Source organism: Heloderma suspectum, chromosome 2, assembly GCF_057233095.1.
Source record: "Heloderma suspectum isolate Gila_16-S chromosome 2, 16-S_ref, whole genome shotgun sequence".
NCBI lineage: Eukaryota > Metazoa > Chordata > Lepidosauria > Squamata > Helodermatidae > Heloderma > Heloderma suspectum.
The window spans coordinates 107120435-107143358 of NC_139459.1; the positions used below are offsets into that span (position 1 = coordinate 107120435).

General features: G+C 43.2%; 1 protein-coding gene across 1 annotated transcript in view; it reads right to left on the bottom strand.

Annotated features, from left to right (window-relative positions):
- The window catches only part of PTPRD (protein tyrosine phosphatase receptor type D), a 592319-nt gene that overhangs the window by 20325 nt on the left and 549070 nt on the right, over nucleotides 1-22924 (bottom strand). Inside the window, exons 29-31 of the mRNA XM_084834479.1 lie at nucleotides 5836-6121; nucleotides 5476-5654; nucleotides 4175-4301 (exon numbers count right to left, since the gene is read on the bottom strand). Of these exons, the coding sequence (XP_084690605.1) occupies nucleotides 4175-4301; nucleotides 5476-5654; nucleotides 5836-6121 (592 nt within the window). The remainder of the gene's footprint in view (nucleotides 1-4174; nucleotides 4302-5475; nucleotides 5655-5835; nucleotides 6122-22924) is intronic.

The window sequence follows — 22924 nt, forward strand, 5'->3', positions numbered from 1 at the left end:
CAAGCATTGCCACCCACAGTGGCTTAAATAAGCCACCATGGTTTGCAGCATGTGTTGGGCGCCAGTGGGTGCCCATTCTGTACCCCCCCCAACAGATTGTTGTGTTGTCTGAACCCAGCGAGGGTGGGTTGTTGGTGTGGTTAACAAACCACCCACAACCCTAAAACAACCCATGGGTTCTGGGTGGTCCATCCCCTTGGCATATTGTAATCGCCTGTCCACATAAGCTGCAAAAAGCTTACCTGCAGCACCATCATGAAATATCCATGTACTAACAGTGGGCAGACAATGAACAATGACAACAGTAAGTAGCACTTTATATCAACAGCATTCCATCTGCCATATGTGTTATTATTTCTGGCCTGGAATGTGTTTCCCACAGTTTCTACAACCTGAGATGAGTTTCTGATTTGCTTCTTAAAAGTTAATCTCTGTTGAGTGTCCTTGGTGATAATGCAGAAAGGAAGAGGCTCTTCAATACTACTAACTACTACCTACACCACCAAATCCCTTGAAAATATGTCCATATGCATCAGAATGATAAATTGGTATTAATTTACCACCATTTTTTAAATTCTTCCTATGGATTTGATGATGCTGACTCTCAAAGTCTTCCTTGATTGGACTGAAGTTGGTGTCTTGCTTTGCATAACCTATTTGATTTAATTGCTTCAACATACAGCAGCTCTGTGAGCTCTGATGAAGATCAGAATTAACATTTAACATTGCAGAACAAGTTTCTGAGACAAACCATGAAGACGGAACTCTCCTGCTACATGCCATGCGTTCGTAATTCCATGGAGCTTTTGTCATGGGAAAGTAAGAAAGCAGTAGACAGGGTGCCTAGGAGAGCGACTAGGTGGAAATGCCTAGACCTTGCAAGGTAAACTGCCCTTTGGAGTGAGTCTACCACTCCACAGAGTACTGATCCATACATCAAGGGTGCTGAACCTCTTTCAGACCAAGGGCTGAATTCCATTTTGGAGAAGTTCTTATGGGCTGAATTCCAGTGGTGAGCAGGGCCAAACTCCCACTATATAAACTTTGCTAATGCAAACGGAGTTTGGTCTAGAGTAGTTACTGGGATTTGTGGAGAAAAATGCATTAGTTGCCTTGCGTCATCCACACCATAATTAAACTTGGCCGGAGTAGCCTTCAAGAGAGGCAGGAATGTGCTCAGAGGATTTTCTCTGGAGGATTTTCTATAGGACTGACAAGAAGTAATATTTTGTCTGCAAGCCCCATTTTGGTATAGATATTGAAAGAGCTTCTGGGTTAAATAATTCATCTTTACCATTACCATTTTTACCATTGATTTTACCATTGATACCAATGACAGTCATATTGAATGTCAATATCACACTAGGATACCGGGTAAAATGCAAAGCTCCTAGCCTGAATTTGAATATCAGGATATGAAAGACCCACACTCAAAACTGGGTGCTTTTATTCATCCAGTAACAGTCAGGTGAATACAGTATGTCACCTGACTATTACGGTATGCAATGGTTTTAAAAGTTGGAATGGCTGGGTGGCCCCCGTCCGGGTTTTCCGGTCACCTGCTCAGCCCCTGCCCCTGCTCACGCATTCCTGGACCCATGCTGAAGCCCCATGCCCACTCGCAAAGCTGCCCACACTTACCCAGGCCCCGTCCGCCTCCACCACGATTGCTATGTTTTGAAAAACATGGCCATCGCAATACTGCACACATAGACTCATATGCAAAATGGCGCTATGAATCTTGGTATATGGGCAATTCACAGTGCCATTTTGCATATAAGACTATATGCACAGTATTGCGATCGCCATGTTCTTTCAAAACATGGGGATTGTGGCGGGGGCAGCTGGGGTCTGGGTAAGGTGGGGCAGCTCGGTGACCATGGGGGGTGGATCGAGAAGGGGAAGGGGCTCAGTGGGAGTGACTTGGGGGGCATGGGAAGTCTGCCAGAATCCTGGGTGCTTGTGCCATCCTGACATTTAAAGGGCCCTTGATACTCATAAGCCTCCAAACTCAGAGACTCATGAGTATCCACTGAGAGCAGGAGGCACACTGCACCTCCCACTCTGCATTTCAGCTAGAAGGGCAATTTTTCGCCCATCTAGTGGAGGCTTGGAGGAGTGGGAGGGAAGGAGCTTGGGGGTGGCTATCTCATATCTCCATGATCCTGATTTCCTCACCTCCCCCAGGAATGCCCCCTTTTACCCCCTATAAACTCACATTTGTAAGGTCATAGCAACAGCCAGTGCACTTCTCTCTGCACTGGCTGCAAGGGGGTGAAGGAGAAGGTGGGGAGTGCTGTTTCTTGCTTCTGAGCTTGTAGCCCTGTCTCTGCGCTTAGAGCCAGGAAACCGAACACTCCTGTGTCCTGTGACTAGGGATGGCAGAGAATTCCGCCACAGACTCCAATGTCCGTGGCAAAATGGAACACTTACCTCTGCCTCCCTGCGGAATCCTCTTCGGCCAGATCCTCCAGCTCCAGATTGCCAGCGATACGGCTGCCATGCTGTATCGCCGGCTGAAAGGGACTTGACTTGATTGACTGCAGCCACAAATGGCATCCAGGATGCCATTTGTGGCCGTAAAGCCCTTAGTTTAAGGTAAATACACTGGTAAATGGCTGCATTTAGTTTAAACTAAGACCTTTACAGCTGCAAATGGAGTCCTGGATGCCATTTGTGGCCGCAGTCAGTCAAGTCAAGTCCCCTTCAGCCAGAAATACGGCATGGCAGCTGTATCACTGGCACTTTGGAGCTGGCTGGTGGCTCCGTGGAATCACCGCGGAGTGGAGCTGGCCGAAGAGGATTCCGGGGGGAGGAACGGATCGCCTCCCCCCTGCGGGAAGATTCCCCACGGACCGGAAGGTAGGGAATCCGCCCATCCCTACCTGTGACAGTGGAACTTAAGTCATGTCAGGCTATCATTATTAACCAATATTGTTCTATCCCAGTGGCTTTCAAAAGTCCAGGGAACCATTTCCACAAAAATGTGCCTACCGAGGAACCCTCAGATATCTGTCATAGAATCCCAGCATCTTGCAGAGAAGTCTGGGGCAGATGTTAGGACAAAAACTCAGGTTCTTGCAGGGACTGGCTAGGCCTGTTGGGACTTACTGGTTTAGTTCTTACAAACTGATGAAGTGGTAAACCTGTGTCTGGATTGTACCATTTCAGACTGCAGGACCGAATGCTCCTTCATTCAAAAAACAACCATCACCCTACACTCAGAAAACTAAATGTTAGGGAGAAGGGTTTTACCCTAGTCCTGGAGTTTCTAATGTGGTGTCTGTGGGCACCACTGTGCCCACAGACACTTCCCTTGGCACCTGCCAGACTCCCTAGCACTCCTGACTTGTAGTTTATTTCTAAAGATTTCTTTTTAATTACAGTTTGTTTTCAGTTGGGAGGCTGGCATGCTGCAAAGCTAAGTCCTACCCTCCAGAGCTGTCTTGATTTGGGTTCAAAAGTTTTTCAGAGCTCCTCAGACCCCCATCTCTGCCTTGTAATCAAGTTCCTTTTCTTCTAGTTTTCACCAGCTTGCCTTTCGGGAAATGAGTGTTTTGTGTCCGGTCGTGCCCACCATGGCAGCCATTTTATTAATGGGCAAGCTGCCTTCACATCCATGGCAGCAATTTTGTGAGAGTGCCCATGACACTCTCTCAAGATTCCAAATGAGCCCACTGACTTTTAAAAGTTGGGGGGCCCTGCCTTGGCCTTTCCCCGACATGCTCAGCATTTCCCTATGGCTGCACTGCAGGAGAAGACCTGTAGGGTTGGACAAGCTACTCTTCAGTGAAATCCATGCACCACTACTGATCCTGTCTTTGAGAAACCCCAGAGTTTGAAAACCACTGCTCTATGTAAACCTGAGAGCTGCTTTACACATACAATGATAGCAAGTACATTTTCCATAAAATGAAGAGTCTCAGGGAACTGCATCTCTCTGAACCATGTATTCCTATTGTATATGAAAACATATTATCTGCATACCTGCAATGTTCTGTACACATGTATGAAATGGCCCTAAGGATTAGTTTCCTTTCCATTCCATATTGCCTGCTCTAACAGAAAGTGGTCTAATAGAAGTAATTTTCTTAACTCTTCTGAATTGCTTCTTGTTGTTGCATGCCAAATTAATTTTTGACATTTACTTTCTGGAAACAGGCCACGTACTTACTCTGCCCATTTCTCGTAGCTTAGTAAGCATGACTACAATGGTGGAATTGTGCTCCCAAAGCATCCTCCAAAAATCTTCTGTTGTTTCTGCCAAAGGTCCCTGTGTAGCTATATAGGCTTTTTGTTGCCTAAATTTAAAATACAAGAGCAAACATTTACCAATCAAAGGAAGTCAAAGACTCTCTTGTTGCATGTAAACATTCTGCTGAAACATCATCCTAAGAAATGTATGGCTGTAAATTATTGATTGTAAGCACATTAAAAACATATTAAAGATTGTTTAATCAAACAATAGCATTGTTTTATTTTTGGAAGTTTGTGGAAGAAATTGCTCTGTTAATATTGTGATTTATGGCTTTATCTTACTTAAATTTTAATGCAACTCTTAATAGCTCAATTTCGTGTGTCGCAAAAAGCACTTAGGAAACACTTAGTGGTACAGCTCTATTTTTGTGTTTGAGGCTGACTGTCATACAGTCTATTGAGCTTATGACTTATAGCTCCAAAGCACTTTGTTGTTAACTCTTTCAGTGGTTCAAGAGCATCAGCAAAAGTGAGCAAAGTTTTGAATTCATGACACAAAGATGTGAATGGATAGGCTATGTTTTTAAGGCTGTCAAGCCAAACGGCCATAATTTCCTCCCCACAAATGGAAATCCACTATCCATACACAGAGGCTCAGTCCACACATTCAACATCTGCATAGTATCTTAAATAACCTGATGCTGGAAGTCTACTATTAGTAATCACAGTATATTCCTGTACCATCTGCTGGCTGTTTTACTGCCAAAATTTTAGAACTAGAACAATGAGCTGAAAGGTCCACATATTAAGATCTTAACCTGGAATATAGGACAATCCAGCTGTTACGATGTCACTTCCTACTTTCAGAAGACATGTGATGATCAAATAACATTCCACATAAGAGCAATTTTAGGGAAAGACCCCTTTCTGATATTTCTTTTGTGCCATGGGAGCCCCTGCAGTGCCTGCTCCTTCTACATCACTCTGGTAATGCTAGAAGAAGATGTAGTCCCAGTGGGAGGGGTGCACGGCATGGCTCCTTTCCATAACAGCATTAGTGAGTGGACATCTGACTCACTAGTACCACAGTTCCTCTCTGTACTGTATGGGAAGGAACTGTAGTACGACAGTGGCTCCCATAAGAGCCAGAAGAGGCTCTTAAATGACAATCATATGACAGCAAGAAGAATCATCTGCAAAGTACGTTGTGTCTGTTGGCACATAATTCATTCGTAAAGAATAACCATTTTTATCACATAAGAGCCCTGTTCAAAATACCTGTATCCATCAATAAAACTGGCATTGATATAATCAGAGCCTTCTACCCCTCGGATAGGCTGCAAACATATCCTCGTGGATTCATATGGCATAATATTAACAAGGCGATTTTTAAATTTATTACATGGAAGATTGGCACTGATGAATCTTGAAGTGTGAGCTTTAGAGCTGGCTAGCCGCTGTAGAAGGGAGAGAAAAGACATATCAGAACACCATTTAGAACGTTTTGTCCTTCTTCTACAAGGAAATTGACAAAAGTGCATGTTTTCCTCCTAGAACAATTTGAAATCCAGCCCGTGTTTTTCCCCAGTGGAAAATGTATCCTGATGAAACCACGGGGAACCCCCTTATATGAAGTACCTTAAATTCCAGTTCCATTCCTGTGACATTCTCTCCTGCTTCTATCTGTGTCAGCTTCTGAATATATGCGTACAGGTTTCTTGCTGGCACTTCGGTATTTCCACATGTCACTGCTTCAAGCAGTGCATCATGGATAAAGATGTATTGGTCCTCCGTCTGAACCATGTAATTCCGCTGGGCTCTCATTAGAGTTACATGGCCATAAATATCTACAGTCTTTTCATGCTTTATTCTCTCTAGCATAGCATCTATTACAATGAAACAGCCGGTCCTGCCAACTCCAGCACTAGAATAATAAAAAAAAGAGACCAACACAAGAATTGCATAAAGGATGGGAATGTTTTATATCAACATACAATAAAACAGTTTAAAACAATAAAATTCTACAATAAAAACATTTTCTAAAATACCCTAACACACCCCAAATGCCTGCCTGAACAACCACATTTTTAATGCATGATGGAAGCTCATTAAAGAGGGGGCATGACGGAGTTCCCTAGGGAGGGAGTTCCACAGAGGGGCCACCACAGAAAAGGCCCTCTCCCTCGTCCCCACCAGTCTAGCTGTCTTGGCTGATGGGACAGAGAGAAGGCCATCTGAGGCTGATCTTGTTAAGCGGTCTGTCTGGTGTTGCTGGAGGCGCTCCTTAAGATAGGCTGGGCCGGAACCATATAGGGTTTTAAAGGTCAAAACCAACACCTTGAATTTGGCCCGGAAAACAACTGGTAACCAGTGCAACTCCTTCAGCACTGGAGTGATGTGATCTCGCCGGCAGCTGCCTTTAATCAGGCGAGCTGCCGTGTTCTGTACCAGCTGCAGTTTTCTTCAAGGGTAACCCCACGTAGAGCGCATTACAGTAGTCTAAATGAGAGGAGACCAGGGCATGTACTACCGATGGGAGCAGATGGTCGGGAAGGAAGGGGCGCAGCCGCCGTATCACATGGAGTTGATACAGCGCTGTCCAGCTCACAGCTGACACCTGAGCCTCCATGGACAGCTGGGAGTCCGAAATGACCCCCAGGCTGCGGACCTGGTCTTTCAAGGGTAGCCGTACCCCATTCAACACCAGGTCAACATCCCCCAGCCTCCTCTTGTCTCCCACCAAAAGTACCTCGGTTTTGTCAGGGTTCAGCTTCAGCTTATTCCTCCCCATCCAGCCACTCACCGTCTCCAGACATTTGGACAGGGATTCTACAGCCAACCTTGGTGAAGATTTGAATGAGAGGTAGAGCTGCGTGTCATCCGCATATTGATGACACTGCACTCCAAACCTCCTGATGATAGCCCCCAGCGGCTTCACATAGATGTTAAATAGCATCGGGGGGAGGATGGAACCCTGTGGCACCCCACAAGTGAGTGGCCACGGGTCCAAAACCTCCTCTCCCAGAGCTACCCTCTGGTATCTATTTAAAATAAATAGTATATGCAACACGTAAAAAATATTTGGGAAGAAGGTCATTGTCATCACATGTTTATTGCACAAGTCAAAAGGAACATCTAATCAAAAAAGACAAATCTGGAAAAAAAATGTATACAGTACAGTGTGGACCCTAGCCTGCAGGTTCTTCCAGCATACCAACAAAATTTGCTTTGGTTTTCTTTGCTGTTAATGCAAACATTAATACTCTATAGTTGCTGCATCCACATCTGACAGCAAATAACTGATTGTTTCTACATCTGAAGTACACACATGAGTTCCTAGGATACCAGCTATAAATGTAATACTAATGTAATCAAACAGGGGACATTTCAGAAGGTAGAGCACCAGATCCTCAATCTGATGTGGGCGATTCAGACACACCCACCACTCCCAGGGCATCTTACTGTAGCGCCCTTTCACAACAGCTGAAGGAATCACACCGAAATGCAATTTAGTAGAATTTTCGGAAGAGCATCAGATTATCCAAATACTTAGCTTTATCATGGGCCCTTCTAAGCTGAGGGAGCCATTTTATGATGTTTAAGGTCTGAACTGTCCTGATGTCATGAAGAGCATTCGAAGCAAATATACCTTGGCTGGTATTTCTCTTTTTCATCTGGTCCATACCATTTACGTCCCCCACCCCCATTACAAAAGGGTTTCAGGGAGTTAATCAATTGCACTTGTATTTCCTTTGGCAGTATACTAGCGTATGCCAGCGTTACTAGCTCCTGGGCTGGAAGGGCCAAGATCTTTTGATGAAATCTCAGCAGGCAGCAATGGATTCTTGCAGTAATAGAGGGGCAGCCAACCTCCAGGAAGAAGGTGCTAAACATGATACATTAAGTGTGACAGAAAAACCCTCCTGTTTCAGAAAGAAAGTGATATGGAAGGAATTACACCCTCTCATAAGTGGCATTGGAAATTGTGGGTCCTAACAAAAGCTGAAGATCAGAAGATTTGAAATTCAAGTCTTCTGGGACAGATACATATAGATGATTTGCAGAATCAAAATTTAAACATTGACTAGTGAGCTCCTGAGCAATTCTCTGTCTGGATGTTGTTTACTTCTGGCCAAATCAGATTTTGTGCTGTAGTTCCATATGCCATACCACAAAGAGGTGATTGGCCAATATTAAACATTAGATCTTGGGTTGACTGAAAGACCATGACTGGCCCTTACTATGAGCATTTGCTCTGAATCCCACAGGTAAGCCTTATATTTGGCATAGACACATTCCCCTTTCCTATCTTATAATAAATGCATTTTTCTTCTTACCATGCACTGCAGGTTTTACTATGCTTTTTCTGAATAAAACCTACAGAGATTCCAAGGGTAGATTCACACTACTTCTAGTGCCCTATACAATGATCTTTCCAGCCACACATGTACAACTAGCTCTGGTGTGCAGAACACCCTTTCTGTCACAAGATTCAGTCCCATGAAGATCTCACCAACAGGTGATGGAGAAAAGAAAGCACCGTGCATGAGGTTGAGGGAAATGGGGAACAAAGGGCTTTCTTTGATTCTCTGGACAGTTGTTGTATAGAAACCAACAGCCTGCTAGGCTCCGCATTTTTTTGCATAAGAAAAAGGAGCTGAAGGTAGGATCACACAATCCATGATGCTCCCAGGGGCTCTCCATTCAGTTTTGCTAGTTGGTTGCCTCACATGCTTGGCTGAAATCCATGACACAGGAATGTGGCTTGTTTATGATTTACTTTGTCTTCAAAAATGGCCAATTTAAAGGTCACAATTAAAGTGTATTTCATTAAATACGAAATATCATATTTTGTATCTGGGATACATCTAATTCAGCCAAATCTGCAAAGACAAGTATCTGCTGAATCTTTCACTAATGACTTTAGGGGGAAAAAAGAGACACCCCTCCACCCCCCTCAACTATGTATGACAAAGCCTGCTGACATTTAGATTTAATCAAGAGTGACATCAATCACTGGTTTATTAACTAAATTAAATCCAGGAATTAATTTGTTTGTGAGTGAGTGTGTGTGTGTGTGTAAAATTGTTAGACCTAGATTTTTGTCAGAATCTCCAGGGTCTCCTTACCAACCTACATTTCTCTTATCTAGTTCATTAAGTATTTGTTTTATTTTTCCACCCACCAGCACTGAAGTGTTGTGCATGACTTAAACTCAAGGATTAGAATTCCTGAAGTGTAGGAAAGACTCTTTGATCTTTAAGAACTGTGCTTGGCAGCATGGTGATAATAACTGTACCATATTGTGCCTTCCTCCCCCAGCCCTTCATTTCTACATCATTCAGCCAAAAACATGGCATGAACAGTACAGCTGATAAGCCATCTCTGTGTTATCTAAGCTTTTATTTATCCTGGTTGCCAAGTACCAAGGAGTGTAAGTCTTCAAAAGGAACCGACTGAATCCAATGCAAGTTAGGTTTGTTACTTTTGGGCCTGAAAATCTTAGAGAAAAAGAGAAACAAGCTATACGCTATGCTTTCCATTCTTTTTTTTTTTTTAATGCTGTTCATAATTTTAATGACCTGTCAAAATTGTATGTATGCATACAGTTATAAAGCTCTGGCATGGGCTGGTTCATGAAGTCACGAAGAGTCGGAAGCGACTGAATGAATAAACAACAATACAGTTATAACCCCCACTAAAATATTACAGTTACTTAGGATTCTGAATTTTTGCTCTTGCACCCTCTCTGAAAGGTAATAACATTTAGAAATAGTAAGTATAGGTGTAGATATATAGTTAAAAAAAATCAGTCCCAAATATTTCCTTGTTCATTTCTGGCCACAATTTTTTAAAATTCAAATTAAAATAGTCTGTTACATGGCACCCAAGCAATACAAATTACTGATTGAATTATTTTGTGGGTCATCTCCTGAAGCATTAAAAGCATGTTGCGAAGTGGATTTTGGTATATCAATAGATTTCCTTTCCCTTTGGGACAAGTGTTTTATTTATGGCTCCATGAAGGCAAAAAGTGCAAGGGCTAGACAGCTGACTTTCAAAGCACTTAACCCTATGAAAGCACAGAGGTTTTTCAAAACAGCTCCAAATAAATGTTGGAGGTGGTATCGTGGGACTGGCACACTTATCCACAGGGGTGGTCGTGTCCTCTGGTAGAGGCATTTTGGGACAAAGTCTTCAAAGAAATTAAGAATATGACCAAACAAAACATCGTCAAGACTCCAGTACTGGCATTTCTGGGTATCTGTCCAAAGGATTTACAGTCTACCCTGCATAAAGACTTTATGTTATACTCTTTAGCAGCAGCAAGAGCAATGACTGCAAGCCAGTGGAAAAGTTTGGTGGACTTCACTCTCCCAGGCTTAGTTTCAGAGGCTTTGGGATCATTTATTAATGGACAAGCTTATCCACCATATGAAAGCTGTTAAAGGTCATGCAAACCTGAAATATTTTATGCAACATGGTACCCACTTTTGTGGTATGTTGATCATACATCCCAGACCCAAATCCCCCAGATCATTATAAGATTTTGCTAACCTACTAAGATAGCAAACCTATGGCCCCCAGACAGCATCTGGAAGGCCATAGGATAGTTCAGATTCCTGGATCTAAGTTTGGACAGAGTGCGCCAACCTCAGCAGTCCAAGCTCCCTGCCCCCTTTCCTTCACAGCTGGTGTGGAGAGAACCACACTGGCTGCCTCTCTGAGGTCGCAAAGGTGACCTTGGAGAGGAGGAAAAGGGGGCAGTTTCGTGGGTGGGGAGGAGGCTGGGGAAGTGGGGATATGAGCTATTCCCAGCCCTCCCCAGCCTACTCCCCCCCCCCGCCCGCAGAGCCCTAGCTAGACAGACAAAAATGCCCAACTAGCATAAATGCAGAGCAGGAGAAGCTCTCCTCCCAGTCTGCATAGGATGCCCACCAGCCTCAGTTTGGAGGTTGATGGACATCCGAATAGGGCTGCATCCTAAGAGAAAATAATTTCAGCTTAAAAGTTTTGCAGTTCTGTACTCTATTCATCCTAACTGATTTAGATTGTGTTTGATTGTTTAGCCCATGTTCATTGTACTGAAAAAGTGATATAAAAATAAAGTTAAAAAATAAGGTCTGTTATTATTTATTTATTATTACATTTATATCCTGACTTCTTTTTCTCTTGCAAGAAACCCAGGGGGGCTTACATGGTCCTCTTTCTCTCTGTTTTATCATGACAACAACCCTGTGAAGCAGATTAGGCTGAGAGTCAGTGATTGGCCAAAAGTTACCCAGTGAACTCCATGGCCCAGATCTCCTGTGTCCCAGTCCACATCTAACTACTATACCACACTGTATTGGGCAACAGAAAAGGAATAAAAATTACATGAAAGTATATATTTTATTCAACCAGCTTTAGTTTGGAGTATTCAGAGTTTTGCATGACTCTTTATTCTGTCTGATGAAGAATCCTGTGAACCTCAAAAGCATGCATACTTGTACCCCACAATTTTTGCATTTTGAAGCATTTCTGGAAACTGCTCAGACCTCAGGAAGCATCAAGTTCCAAACTGGTGATAATGCCTGATACGTGTTCTTGCTGTTAGAACAGAGGGAGACAGTTCTCAGGATGGGGCTTTTTGTGACAACTTTCCTTAGGATGTAATCCTATGCAGGTTTAGACAGAAAAAAGTCCTATAATTCCAAGCATGGCCCAGTCAGCCATGTTGGCTAGAGCCTGCTGGGAGCTGTAGGACTTTTTTCTGTTTAACCTGCATAGGATTGTGTCCTTAGTTCACTTTACGCAAGCAAAATTGCTACCAAACTTTAACAGCTTGCTGGGGCGGGGGGGCAGGGGGACTCTTCTATTTCAGTTAGCAATACAAATTGTGATGTTTACAAGCCAAAAGAGTATGCAATCCATTAAACAAGCACGCCTTCTAGGAAATGGTTATTGCTTCAATGTCATCATTCATCCAGTTCCAACATTTGTTTTCAGTATCTACAAACACAACTGAGTAAGTCCTGTGAGTTGAAATATGCTTAATGTCCCATGATGTGATACAGCTAGAGTATGCAGAAATGGAAAATTAAGAGGCATTTGGGGGCCATTCCACACTAAAGCCATTGTATGGGTGTGCTTCGAGATTGGCTTTTCTGATTAATTTGTTGCTGTTATAATGCCGACCCTTAACTGATACTTCAGTGATCTGGCAAGGGAAGTCATTGCAATTACTAGATTTCACAGATCATTTATTTGGAAAAGCAAAGATATTAAAATATGGGCCAAAATCATTTAGCACATTTTTGACATATATCAGGGGATAATTTGATTGAATATTGCAGTTTTGGATATATTGAGACTGGCATTTATGAGGTGTAAGTACCTAAAGCAACTATAATATATTAAAAACACTGATTAAAAGGTACAGGATTTATGAAAAAGTTTACATGATTAATCAGATTGCACTGCCCAACAAACCAACCAACCCCAGCTGCATAGCAACTTTGATATGGAGATTATCGTGATTTTAAAAAACCTTCTTACAACATATGTACATATGCAGAGTGTTCTCACCTGGAGATCCTGTGTTTGGCACATTGAACACATCAGATTTTTTATGGCCATTCATTAAAACTAAATAGCATACATTTTCAGCTTAACGTAATACAGAGAGTTACTGTGAGGATCACCAGCATGTAAGCTGCCCTGAACTCCTTGGGAAAGAGAAGGATACAAATATTTAATTTACTTAGTACATTGATATTTTCTTCTGTCATGGAGCTTCGGCAAAAATATATTTGAAAACAAAGAGGCAGATTTTGTAGATCCCATGTTGTCTCTAGCATGGTGCCATTTGCTTCCTCCAGGTCCATAACACATACAGGCATGTATTATGCAAGTACAAGTGTCTCAGTGTGTTGAGCTCAATTAAACAAACTTCTAACTTTTCTGAACTTGCAATTAAATGATTCTAAAAATAAAGATGTCACATACTGTAGGCCACATAATGTGCCAGCTGCTCTTCAAAATCAAAATGGAACACCAGAAGAATTTTTAATGAGGATAAATTTCTATTTCAGGTATCTGTATGGATTTTATTACTGAGGAATCTGCACACATTATAATTGTTCGTATAATTATTCTCCAGGAACCAAGCTAGAATGCAAAGGTTGGATTGTATGCAAAGGTGCCATTCCGCAAGAGCAAATGACGTACCGGCATAAACCAAATTCTGAACCATGCTCAAGGGGAGAATCCAACTAAAGTCCTTGTGCAACCACTTGCAGATCTGAGGTTTACAAAGTGGTCCACTAGCGCTTGTGCAACAGGAACTCTGCTAGCACAGTTTCTTCTGCCATTGGTATGTTGCATTTATGCAAGTAGTACCATTCCCTTCATTATACTGATGGATAAGCAAGGATTTGGAAGAAAGCAACAGAGGGTAAAACTGCAAGTGATGAAAAGCTGGAGAAACTGTACACTCTTAACAGTTGAAAAAAGATCCAAAGGGACTGAACTGAAGTGGGGAGATGAGATGATATATATATATATATATATATATATATATATATATATATATTTAATGGTATCTTAGAGAAGGCAAGGAATAAAAATCACCATTGTCAATAAGAACAAGGCAGGATCGATCACATGATAGGAAATGCTTCCTTACTGGAGACTGTTGTATAATGCAACAATAGACGTTTTGTTCATATATCAGCAGGGATACTGTAGGCAGAGTGCCATCTACTTTAACTGTCCTTATCTATTTCATCCTCACAATACCTGTAGTAAAGTAGGATCATGCTTACAATGAAATCTTATACGAGACGCTAGTTGTGGGAACTAATTGTGCCTAATACAAGAGGTAAGCAGTACCACACAGCAAGCTTAATCACAGCCATTTATGGTTACTAGATTTTCACTGGAAAAAAATTGCTATCCATAATAATCATGTACAGCACAAGTGAATATAGAGCTGCATTGGATTATACTTATTATTTCCTTCCATTTCTGTGGTTCCAAGTCATGGAGGGACTGGGCCCAATTTACCTATTACACTAATAGTGCAATGACTCTCTGCATTTATGTGCTTCTGTGTCTACATGCCCACATGGCGAAGGACGATTATGACCCCTGGGAAACATTACATTTTGAGTGGTTTCTCAAATGTGATTCTAATCAGCCTGAACCATACAGGTATCTATACACGCAGTTACTCTTTCAGAGAGGCATGAATGCGGTTTGGGATTGTGGTGGCACTCATGCCAGTGTAAAGGGATGGTGCAGGCATCCAATTCCATCCAGCAATCTGGCAGAACCCCTCCTGCCCACATCCCTGAGCCCTGCTTGCCAAGTCCCTGCTCCCGCTTGCCCCATGCCTGTGTGCGGCACTTACCCTAGTGGCCTCATCAAGTTCTGCGATTGCCATTTTTTGAAAAATAAAATGGCTATCACAAAATGTGCATATTTGTGTATGCGTGAAAATGCGGATTTTGTGAATGCACCTATTTGTCTATGTATGAAAATGCACATTTTTGTGAATGCGCCTATTTTCACATGTGAGAAACTGTACATTTTGTACATGTTCAAAAATGTGCATTCACAAAAATGTGCATTCACAAAAATGTGCATTCACAAAAATGTGCATTTTCGTGCATACGCAAATATGCACATTTTTGCAACCGCCATGTTATTTTTCAAAAAATGGTGACTGCGGAGCTTGATGAGGCTGCTAGGGTCAGCGCGGGCTGCTCTCTGAGTGCAGGAGGGGCTCAAGTGCAGTCCAGGGACCAGCAAGTGGGGGCAGGGGCTGGGAGGGCATCCGTACAAGCCGGACAGGGGTGGGATCGCACATCCCTACCAGTGTAGCATGTAGATTGTTGTGGCAGTCATGACAGTGTAGCATGTAAGACCCCAAGAGTGAGAGTTTCTGTAAGACCTGAAATTTATGAGTGAAAGATTAATGTTCAAGAAACAAAGCAATCCATTCTTCATGGAATTTTTTTAAGTCAATGACAATCAATGGGTGACATATTACCACGCAGGCTAGGACAGATTTTGTGGAGTGTAAGTGGCACATCTGATAAATTAATTGAATGACACAGCTCTTTCTGAGATGTTCAGTGGGCTCCAACAGAGTTTTATTGTTCTTCCCTGTGAACAGCAAGATGATGTGATATTTCAATGGTATCTCAATCTGCACCTGTCCTCGGGCCACGAGAGCTGTGCTTTTAGCCGTAGGGCAGCCTTCCCCAACCTGATGCCCTCCAGATGTCTTGGACTACAGCTCCCAGCATTCCTGACCATTAGCCATGTTGGCTGGGAGTGATAGTAGTTGCCGTCTAAAACATCAGAAGGGCACTGGGGTAGGGAAGGCTGTCCTAGGGAACTTGAAAATCTTTCTCAGGATGCAAGAACTCCCATCTTATCTAGCCCAGTTTGAGTTCAGTCTGCAGTCTTCTGCTCTATCCCTGACAGAATGCAAAGCAGCACAATTTTGGGGAGAGCAATGACTAGGGATGTACGAAAGTTCCGCCACGGATCTCGGGGAGGCCGAATGCCAGCACATTCAGCCGCCCGAAATTGGTGGCGGAATGGCCCGCCACCCCCCCCCCCAGGACGGGACTTACCTTGGGTGGACCTTCCTGGCGGTGGCGGCTCTGGCTCCGGCAGCCGGTCTTCTGACCGGCTGCCGCCGCCACCATTTCCAGGTTAAAAAAAAACAAAAAACAAAAAAAGTGATAGGCTATGTAAAGATTTACGTAGCCTATCACGGCTAGATTTTAAAAAAACACCGTGATAGGCTACGTAAATATTTACTTAGCCTATCACGGCTGACTTTAACAACAACAAAAAAAGCACGTATGCAAATGGCGGCGGCCATGGCCGCCGCCATTTGTGTTCCTTATTTTGGCACGTCTTAGTCTATATAAACATTTACGTAGACTAAGACAGAGAAAATAAGGGGAACGCAAATAGCGTAGCATCTACGCTATTTGCATTCCCCTTATTTTCGCCATCTTAGTCTACGTAAATGTTTACGTAGACTAAGACATGCCAAAATAAGGAACGCAAATAGTGGGGGCCATGGCCGCCGCCATTTGTGTATGCGCGTTTTTTTTTTTTTTTAATCAGCTATGATAGGCTACGTAAACATTTACGTAGCCTATCACGGCTGACTTCAGGGACGCAAACAGCGGCGGCTATGGCCGCCACCATTTGCGTCCCTGGTAGCCAGCGGCCGGATGTCTGGCTGCTGGTGGAGCCGGCCGGCGGCTCCGCAGAATTGCTGCAGAGCACAGCCGGCCGGCCAGGATTCCGGGGTGGGGGGAGGAACGGAGCGCCTCTCCTCCCTGGCGAGGATTCCGGGGGGAGGGATGGAACGCCACCCCCCCCACCGTCAGCATAATCCCCGAAAGGTAAGTGATTTTCGTACATCCCTAGCAATGACCATCCAGCCCCCTGCGCTATCTAGTTACACTAGTGTTCCCTTTGATGTCAGGAGCCAGAAACCAGTGGGCAACTCATAGCACACCCACTGCTATGGTCTCAGTTCCTAGCATTGTTCTGGTGCCTGAAAGACACCTGCCAATCCTTTCGTCTACCCCACCCCGCCTCCAGCACTCTTCCCTTCTTAACACTGAGCAGGGCTGTAACAAACTGACCACAATGGCCCACTTCTGTGTTTATTTCTAGTTGGGCTAGACAGGAGGCAGAGGTACAGGTTAGTTCCCCCATGTTATGGTTCCTGAAAAAAAGTGCCCTGTAAAATGTGATTATGGCTCTGTTGAGAATCACTGCACCGAGTGGACGGATTGCTAGACTTGATTCAGACTTAAGTTCAGATCTCTGCCCAGCCACTGATGTCACTGGTTGGCCTTGAAGAAATCAAGGCCATGAGCCAGCCAAAGTTAAGCATTTTGGAGTCCTCTTGATTTACATGGGACAGACATGGTACCCTATATCTCTGCTTTAGTTCCTCAAAAGGAATAGATAGGAATAATAATGACCCACCATACATGGAACACGTGCGATAAAATTACAAGTTAAATAGTTGTAAATATCACTGAATAAAATTATATCTACATGGAAAAGATGATGATTTTCAGAGATCCTAAACTTCAGTTCTAATCAACAAAGGAACTAAGCAGCAGAGAGGCACAATCTTCTCTAAGCAAGTGATTGCCATTAGAAGCTATTTAGAGTTTGAGATGGGAACAGAAAGAGAGGCATGACTCAAGTTTAGAAGCAAAAGATTCTGCATAGCTAATTAGCACTTTATGAAATTTAAAAAATGGAGAACATTACCCTAGGAAGCAACATACCTCAACAGGCCTGTCATAAATGAGCACCACTTTATAATGTCATTTAACCTCCATGTATGTGTAACAATCAGGCTGGGAAACAGTCTTTCAGACTAAATGCTTGAATCTGTTTTGATGGCTTTATTTTCTTATGCTTTCATGGCTGGAGATTGCAAGAGATTCTATATGGCTGCTGCTTCTTGTTCGCTACTTCAAATCAAGACTTTTTTAGGGAAAAGACTGAGAAGCTATACAATGCAACCCAATTTAGTGGCAGAATTCCCATTTGCTGAAATGGCATGAATTGCACCCAGAGCAACCTCTTCACTACATGCTCAATTTGCTCTATGTTCTTAGTGGTCTTATTAAGGGTATACAGGCATAAACTATGATGATGAACCATTGTGGCTGACTAGTGACAGAGTAAATAAACTTTCTGAGAAAGAGCAGTGCGTGTTGGGAGGGGGGCAGATTCCTCCTCCCCTGCCTTCCTAGCTATTGTATAGCAAGGAAATGTGGGTTGGCCTTAGTCACTGGAACTCTGGTCTCAAGCAAGGCTGCTACAGAGCAGTTTGGGAGGGAGGCAATTGGGTAGGACCTTTTGACATTTATGAGACAGTCAGTGGCTTCAGAGGATGGATCCAAGCAGCACATTTCAAACCCAAATGACTATCAGTAGATGATGGTTGGAGGTTCACTCTCCTCCACCTCCTCTACCACTGTGAATTATTGCGAGCCCTCACTGAGACACAACGTGATGGGTAGTTTTGCACTGAGACTGAGGAGCGGTGCTGTAGTGCAGCCAGGGCTCTCCAGGACCTTTTGATTAGCAGCATGGATGATATCATCTGGCCCTACCTCTAGGATGCCAGCCTGGGTTCCCTGCTCCCTCTAAGGGTGTCTCTACACTTGCTATTTCATGCATGCTCATGACTGGCCACTCACAGAAGTTTGCCAATTAGACAATTGAAGGGTCAATTAGATGTCACCGTCAGCATCCAGCGCTCCTCCTGCGCTATCCCTGGCATAAGGCGTCGCAATTTAAACCTCTTTTAAATTGGGTTTGAATAAAACACACAGTGTACTGATATTTTCCAGCTGCTCGATGACGCTGTTTTTCATTCAATGATAGGCGGGCTGCTGAGAAAGGACATTTGGTCGCATTCGCTGTCTAAAGAGCCAGTTGTCAATGCGCCATGGAAAGGGAAGTAAAATGCTCCGCAGGGCTCCCAGTTTTTTCTTTAATGTAGAGGAGCCCTAAGTTTAGTTGCAATTCTCATAGTAGCTGGGTGGGAAATGCATTTTCCCAGCAACAATATATTGTTATGAGCGATCCTGTTGTAATGTAAAGTACTTCTGGGTGTTTTGGTCTTGAATGGGCAATTAAGATCCCTTAAATTTACAAAAGACCTGCTCCTGGTGGAGATGAAAACTGCTGGAACTGATTTGTTGATATGACTCAAACAGCTGCGTTTTTGGATTCCCCTTAGGGGCCTCCCTGCACTTCAAAATGTACCACTACACCACTGGTGAGGAGGGCAAGGTTCCAGTCCTCACTGATGAGTCACTAACTCTGAGGCTAGGTTACGTCACAGGGGTGTTATGGTGTGGGTAGGAAGTGCGTATGCTGCCCTGTGTTTTTATTTTATTTATTATTACATTCATATCCTGCTTTTTGTCATCTTCCAAGGGGACTGCATTTTAAATGCATCCTCCTCCTCTGCATTTTATCATCACAACAACCCTGTGAGGTAGGTTAGGCTGACAGTCAGTGACTGGCCCAAAGTCACCCAGTAAACTTCATGGCCAAGTGGAGAACTACAAGCCAGAACTCCGGAGTCCCAGTCCAGTGCTCTAACACAGCACTGGCTCCTTGGAGGAAGAACAGGATAAAAATGTAATGAATTAATACTTTTCTTCTAGCACACCTCACATTGTGGTGAGGTAAGCATGACAATGAACGCTTATCTTCTCACCACAATTTCTTCTACTTCACAAATCTAAGGGGCTTTGGATATTAGGAATTGCCTTCTACTGATTCAGACAATTTTATTTATATAGTTATCTCCCCACATTTCAACAGGTTATCAAGACAGTTATTGTCTTCTCTGACTAGCACCAGTTCTCAGAGAGCTTGTCAACACTGCAACCTGGCATCCTTTAATGGGATATGCCAGAGACTGAAGATAGGATCCTATATATGCGAAGCATTTTGAGCTGTGGCTTCTACCACTACAGAGTTTTGCCCTTTGGCCAAACAAGACTGTGACATATGGGCCAAATTATACATTAAAGCCATTTTGGAAACAGCATCAGGAAGGTTATACAGTGGATTACAACATATGGAGTGGTGATACAATCAAATGCCACAAGCAAACCAATGCCACAACTCAAGATTCAGTTGGCAGGAACAATTTGGGAGACAAAATAGCATATCAAGTTAATGATAATTATTCATTTTGGGCGGGGGGAAATATTCTAGTAATGGAACACTGATTGGAAAGCCTTCATGCAAAGATAACAGAACTATTTTTATAGCTACATTTTCTTTTTGGAGGGCACAAAAAAATGCTTTTTGACAAAGGAAAGCTTTCATGCTGATTACTTTAGATCAACATACAGGCTGGTTCAAGTGCAGCCAAAGAGGTTAAGCTGCCAAATTGATGCAATGTATTCTGGTGTGCTTTGTGTCTGTGGCTAGTTGAGAATTCACTGTAGGTACAGCTGGGAAATCTCATGGATACCCTTGTCCAGATCTCAGCTATTAGGGTTATAAAAATATTTTCACATTTCCTGCAGATGGCTAGATTCTTTTCTTTGCTCGTAATTTTAATTCAGAATTCATTACAGACAGCTGTTGGCTCTGATAGAAACTAATTGCTCTTTTAGTAGACTCAGCTGTGAGCAGTCAGGCTTCCTTTCCCTTACAGAGTATATATAAACACAGGCAGGAAAAAATTAACTAAATACATGTGGATAAAGTGATTCAGTGAGAATGCTGATCAAATAACGTATCAAACCACAGCGCAGGTCAAAGGAAATTACAGGACTCACAGGACACGATAAATATCTGGAAGCAAGGAGTTCTTCTAACTTACATTGATGGTAAGTTAAAGCATGGCATTTCCATGTAAGTAAAGAAATGCACGCAGGACTGTATTTAGTACATGGTCTATTTTGCCACCCCTTCATGGATCACTGCCTTGTTGTGGCGAAGGGGCTTGCGTAACTCAGTGAAGCCATAAGCTATGCTGTGCAGGGCCACCCAAGATGGACAGGTCATGGCAGAGAGTTCTGACAAAATGTGGTCCACTGGAGAGGGAAATGGCAACCCACTCCAGTATTCTTGCCAAGAAAACCCCATGGAACGTATCACAAGGCTAAAAGAGATGACGCCGGAAGATGAGCCCCTCAGGTCGGAAGGTGTCCAATATACTACTGGGGAAGAGCAGAGGGTATTTCCAAGTAGCGCCATAAAGAGTGAAGCGGCTGGGCCAAAGCTGAAAGGACACTCAGCTGTGGATGTGTCTGGTGGTGAAAAGAAAATCCGATGCTGTAAAGAACAATATTGTTTAGGAACCTGGAATGTTAGATCAATGAATCAAGGTAAGTTAGAGGTGGTCAAACATGAGATGGCAAGATTGAACATCGACATCTTGGGAATCAGAGAACTAAAATGGACAGGAATGGGCGAATTTAATTCAGGTGACCATCATATCTACTATTGTGGCCAAGAATCCCTTAGAAGAAATGGAGTAGCACTCATAGTCAACAAAAGGGTGGGAAAAGCAGTACTGGGGTACAATCTCAAAAATGATAGAATGATCTCAGTACGAATCCAAGGCAAACCATTCAACATCACAGTAATTCAAGTCTATGCCCCAACCACTGAGGCCGAAGAAGCTGAGGTTGATCGGTTCTATGAAGACCTCCAACACCTTCTAGAACTAACACCAAAAAAAGATGTCCTCTTCATCATAGGGGACTGGAATGCTAAAGTAGGAAGTCAAGAAATCACCGGGATAACAGGCAGGCATGGCCTTGGTGTACAAAATGAAGCAGGACAAAAGCTAATAGAGTTTTGCCAAGAGAACACGCTGATCATAGCAAACACTCTTTTCCAACAGCACAAGAGACGACTCTACACATGGACATCACCAGATGGTCAATATCGAAATCAGATTGATTATGTCCTTTGCAGCCAAAGATGGAGAAGCTCCATACAGTCAGTCAAAACAAGACCTGGAGCTGACTGTGGCTCAGATCATGAGCTGCTTCTTGCAAAATATCGGCTGAAATTGAAGAACGTAGGGAAAACCACTAAACCATTCAGGTATGGCCTAAATCATATCCCTTATGAATATACAGTGGAGGTGAGGAATAGATTTCAGGGATTAGACCTGATAGACAGAGTGCCTGTGGAACTATGGACGGAGGTCCGTAACATTGTTCAGGAGGCAGCAACGAAATCCATCCCAAAGAAAAAGAAATGCAAGAAAGCCAAGTGGCTGTCTGATGAGGCTTTACAAGTAGCTGAGGAAAGAAGGGAAGCAAAAAGCAAGGGAGAAAGGGGAAGATATATCCAACTGAATGCAGAGTTCCAGAGAATAGCAAGGAGAGACAAGAAGGCCTTCTTAAATGAACAATGCAAGGAAATCGAGGAAAACAACAGAATGGGAAAGACTAGAGATCTCTTCAAGAAAATTGGAGACCTCAAGGGAACGTTCTGTGCAAAGACGGGCATGATAAAGGACAAAGAAGGCAGGGACCTCACAGAAGCAGATGAGATTAAGAAGAGGTGGAAAGAATACACAGAAGAACTATATAGGAAAGATCTTAATGTCCTTGATAGCCATGATAGTAATGTCCTTGATAGCCATGATAGTGCGGTCACTGAACTTGAGCCGGACATCCTTGAGAGTGAAGTCAAGTGGGCCTTAGGAAGCATTAGTAACAACAAAGCTAGTGGAGATGACAGTATTCCAGCTGAGCTATTTAAGATCCTAAAAGATGATGCTGTTAAAGTGCTGCACTCAATATGCCAACAAATTTGGAACACTCAACAATGGCCACAAGACTGGAAAAGGTCAGTTTACATTCCAATTCCAAAGAAGGGCAACGCCAAAGTGTGTTCAAACTACCGCACAATTGCGCTCATTTCACATGCCAGCAAGGTGATGCTCAAAATCCTACAAGCTAGGCTTCAGCAGTATGCGAACCGAGAACTACCGGAAGTACAAGCTGGGTTTCAAAGAGGCAGAGGAACTAGAGATCAAATCGCCAACATTCGCTGCATCATGGAGAAAGCAAGAGAATTCCAGAAAAATGTCTATTTCTGCTTCATTGACTATGCTAAAGCCTTAGATTGTGTGGATCACAACAAACTGTGGCAAATTCTTAAAGTGATGGGAGTACCAGACCACCTT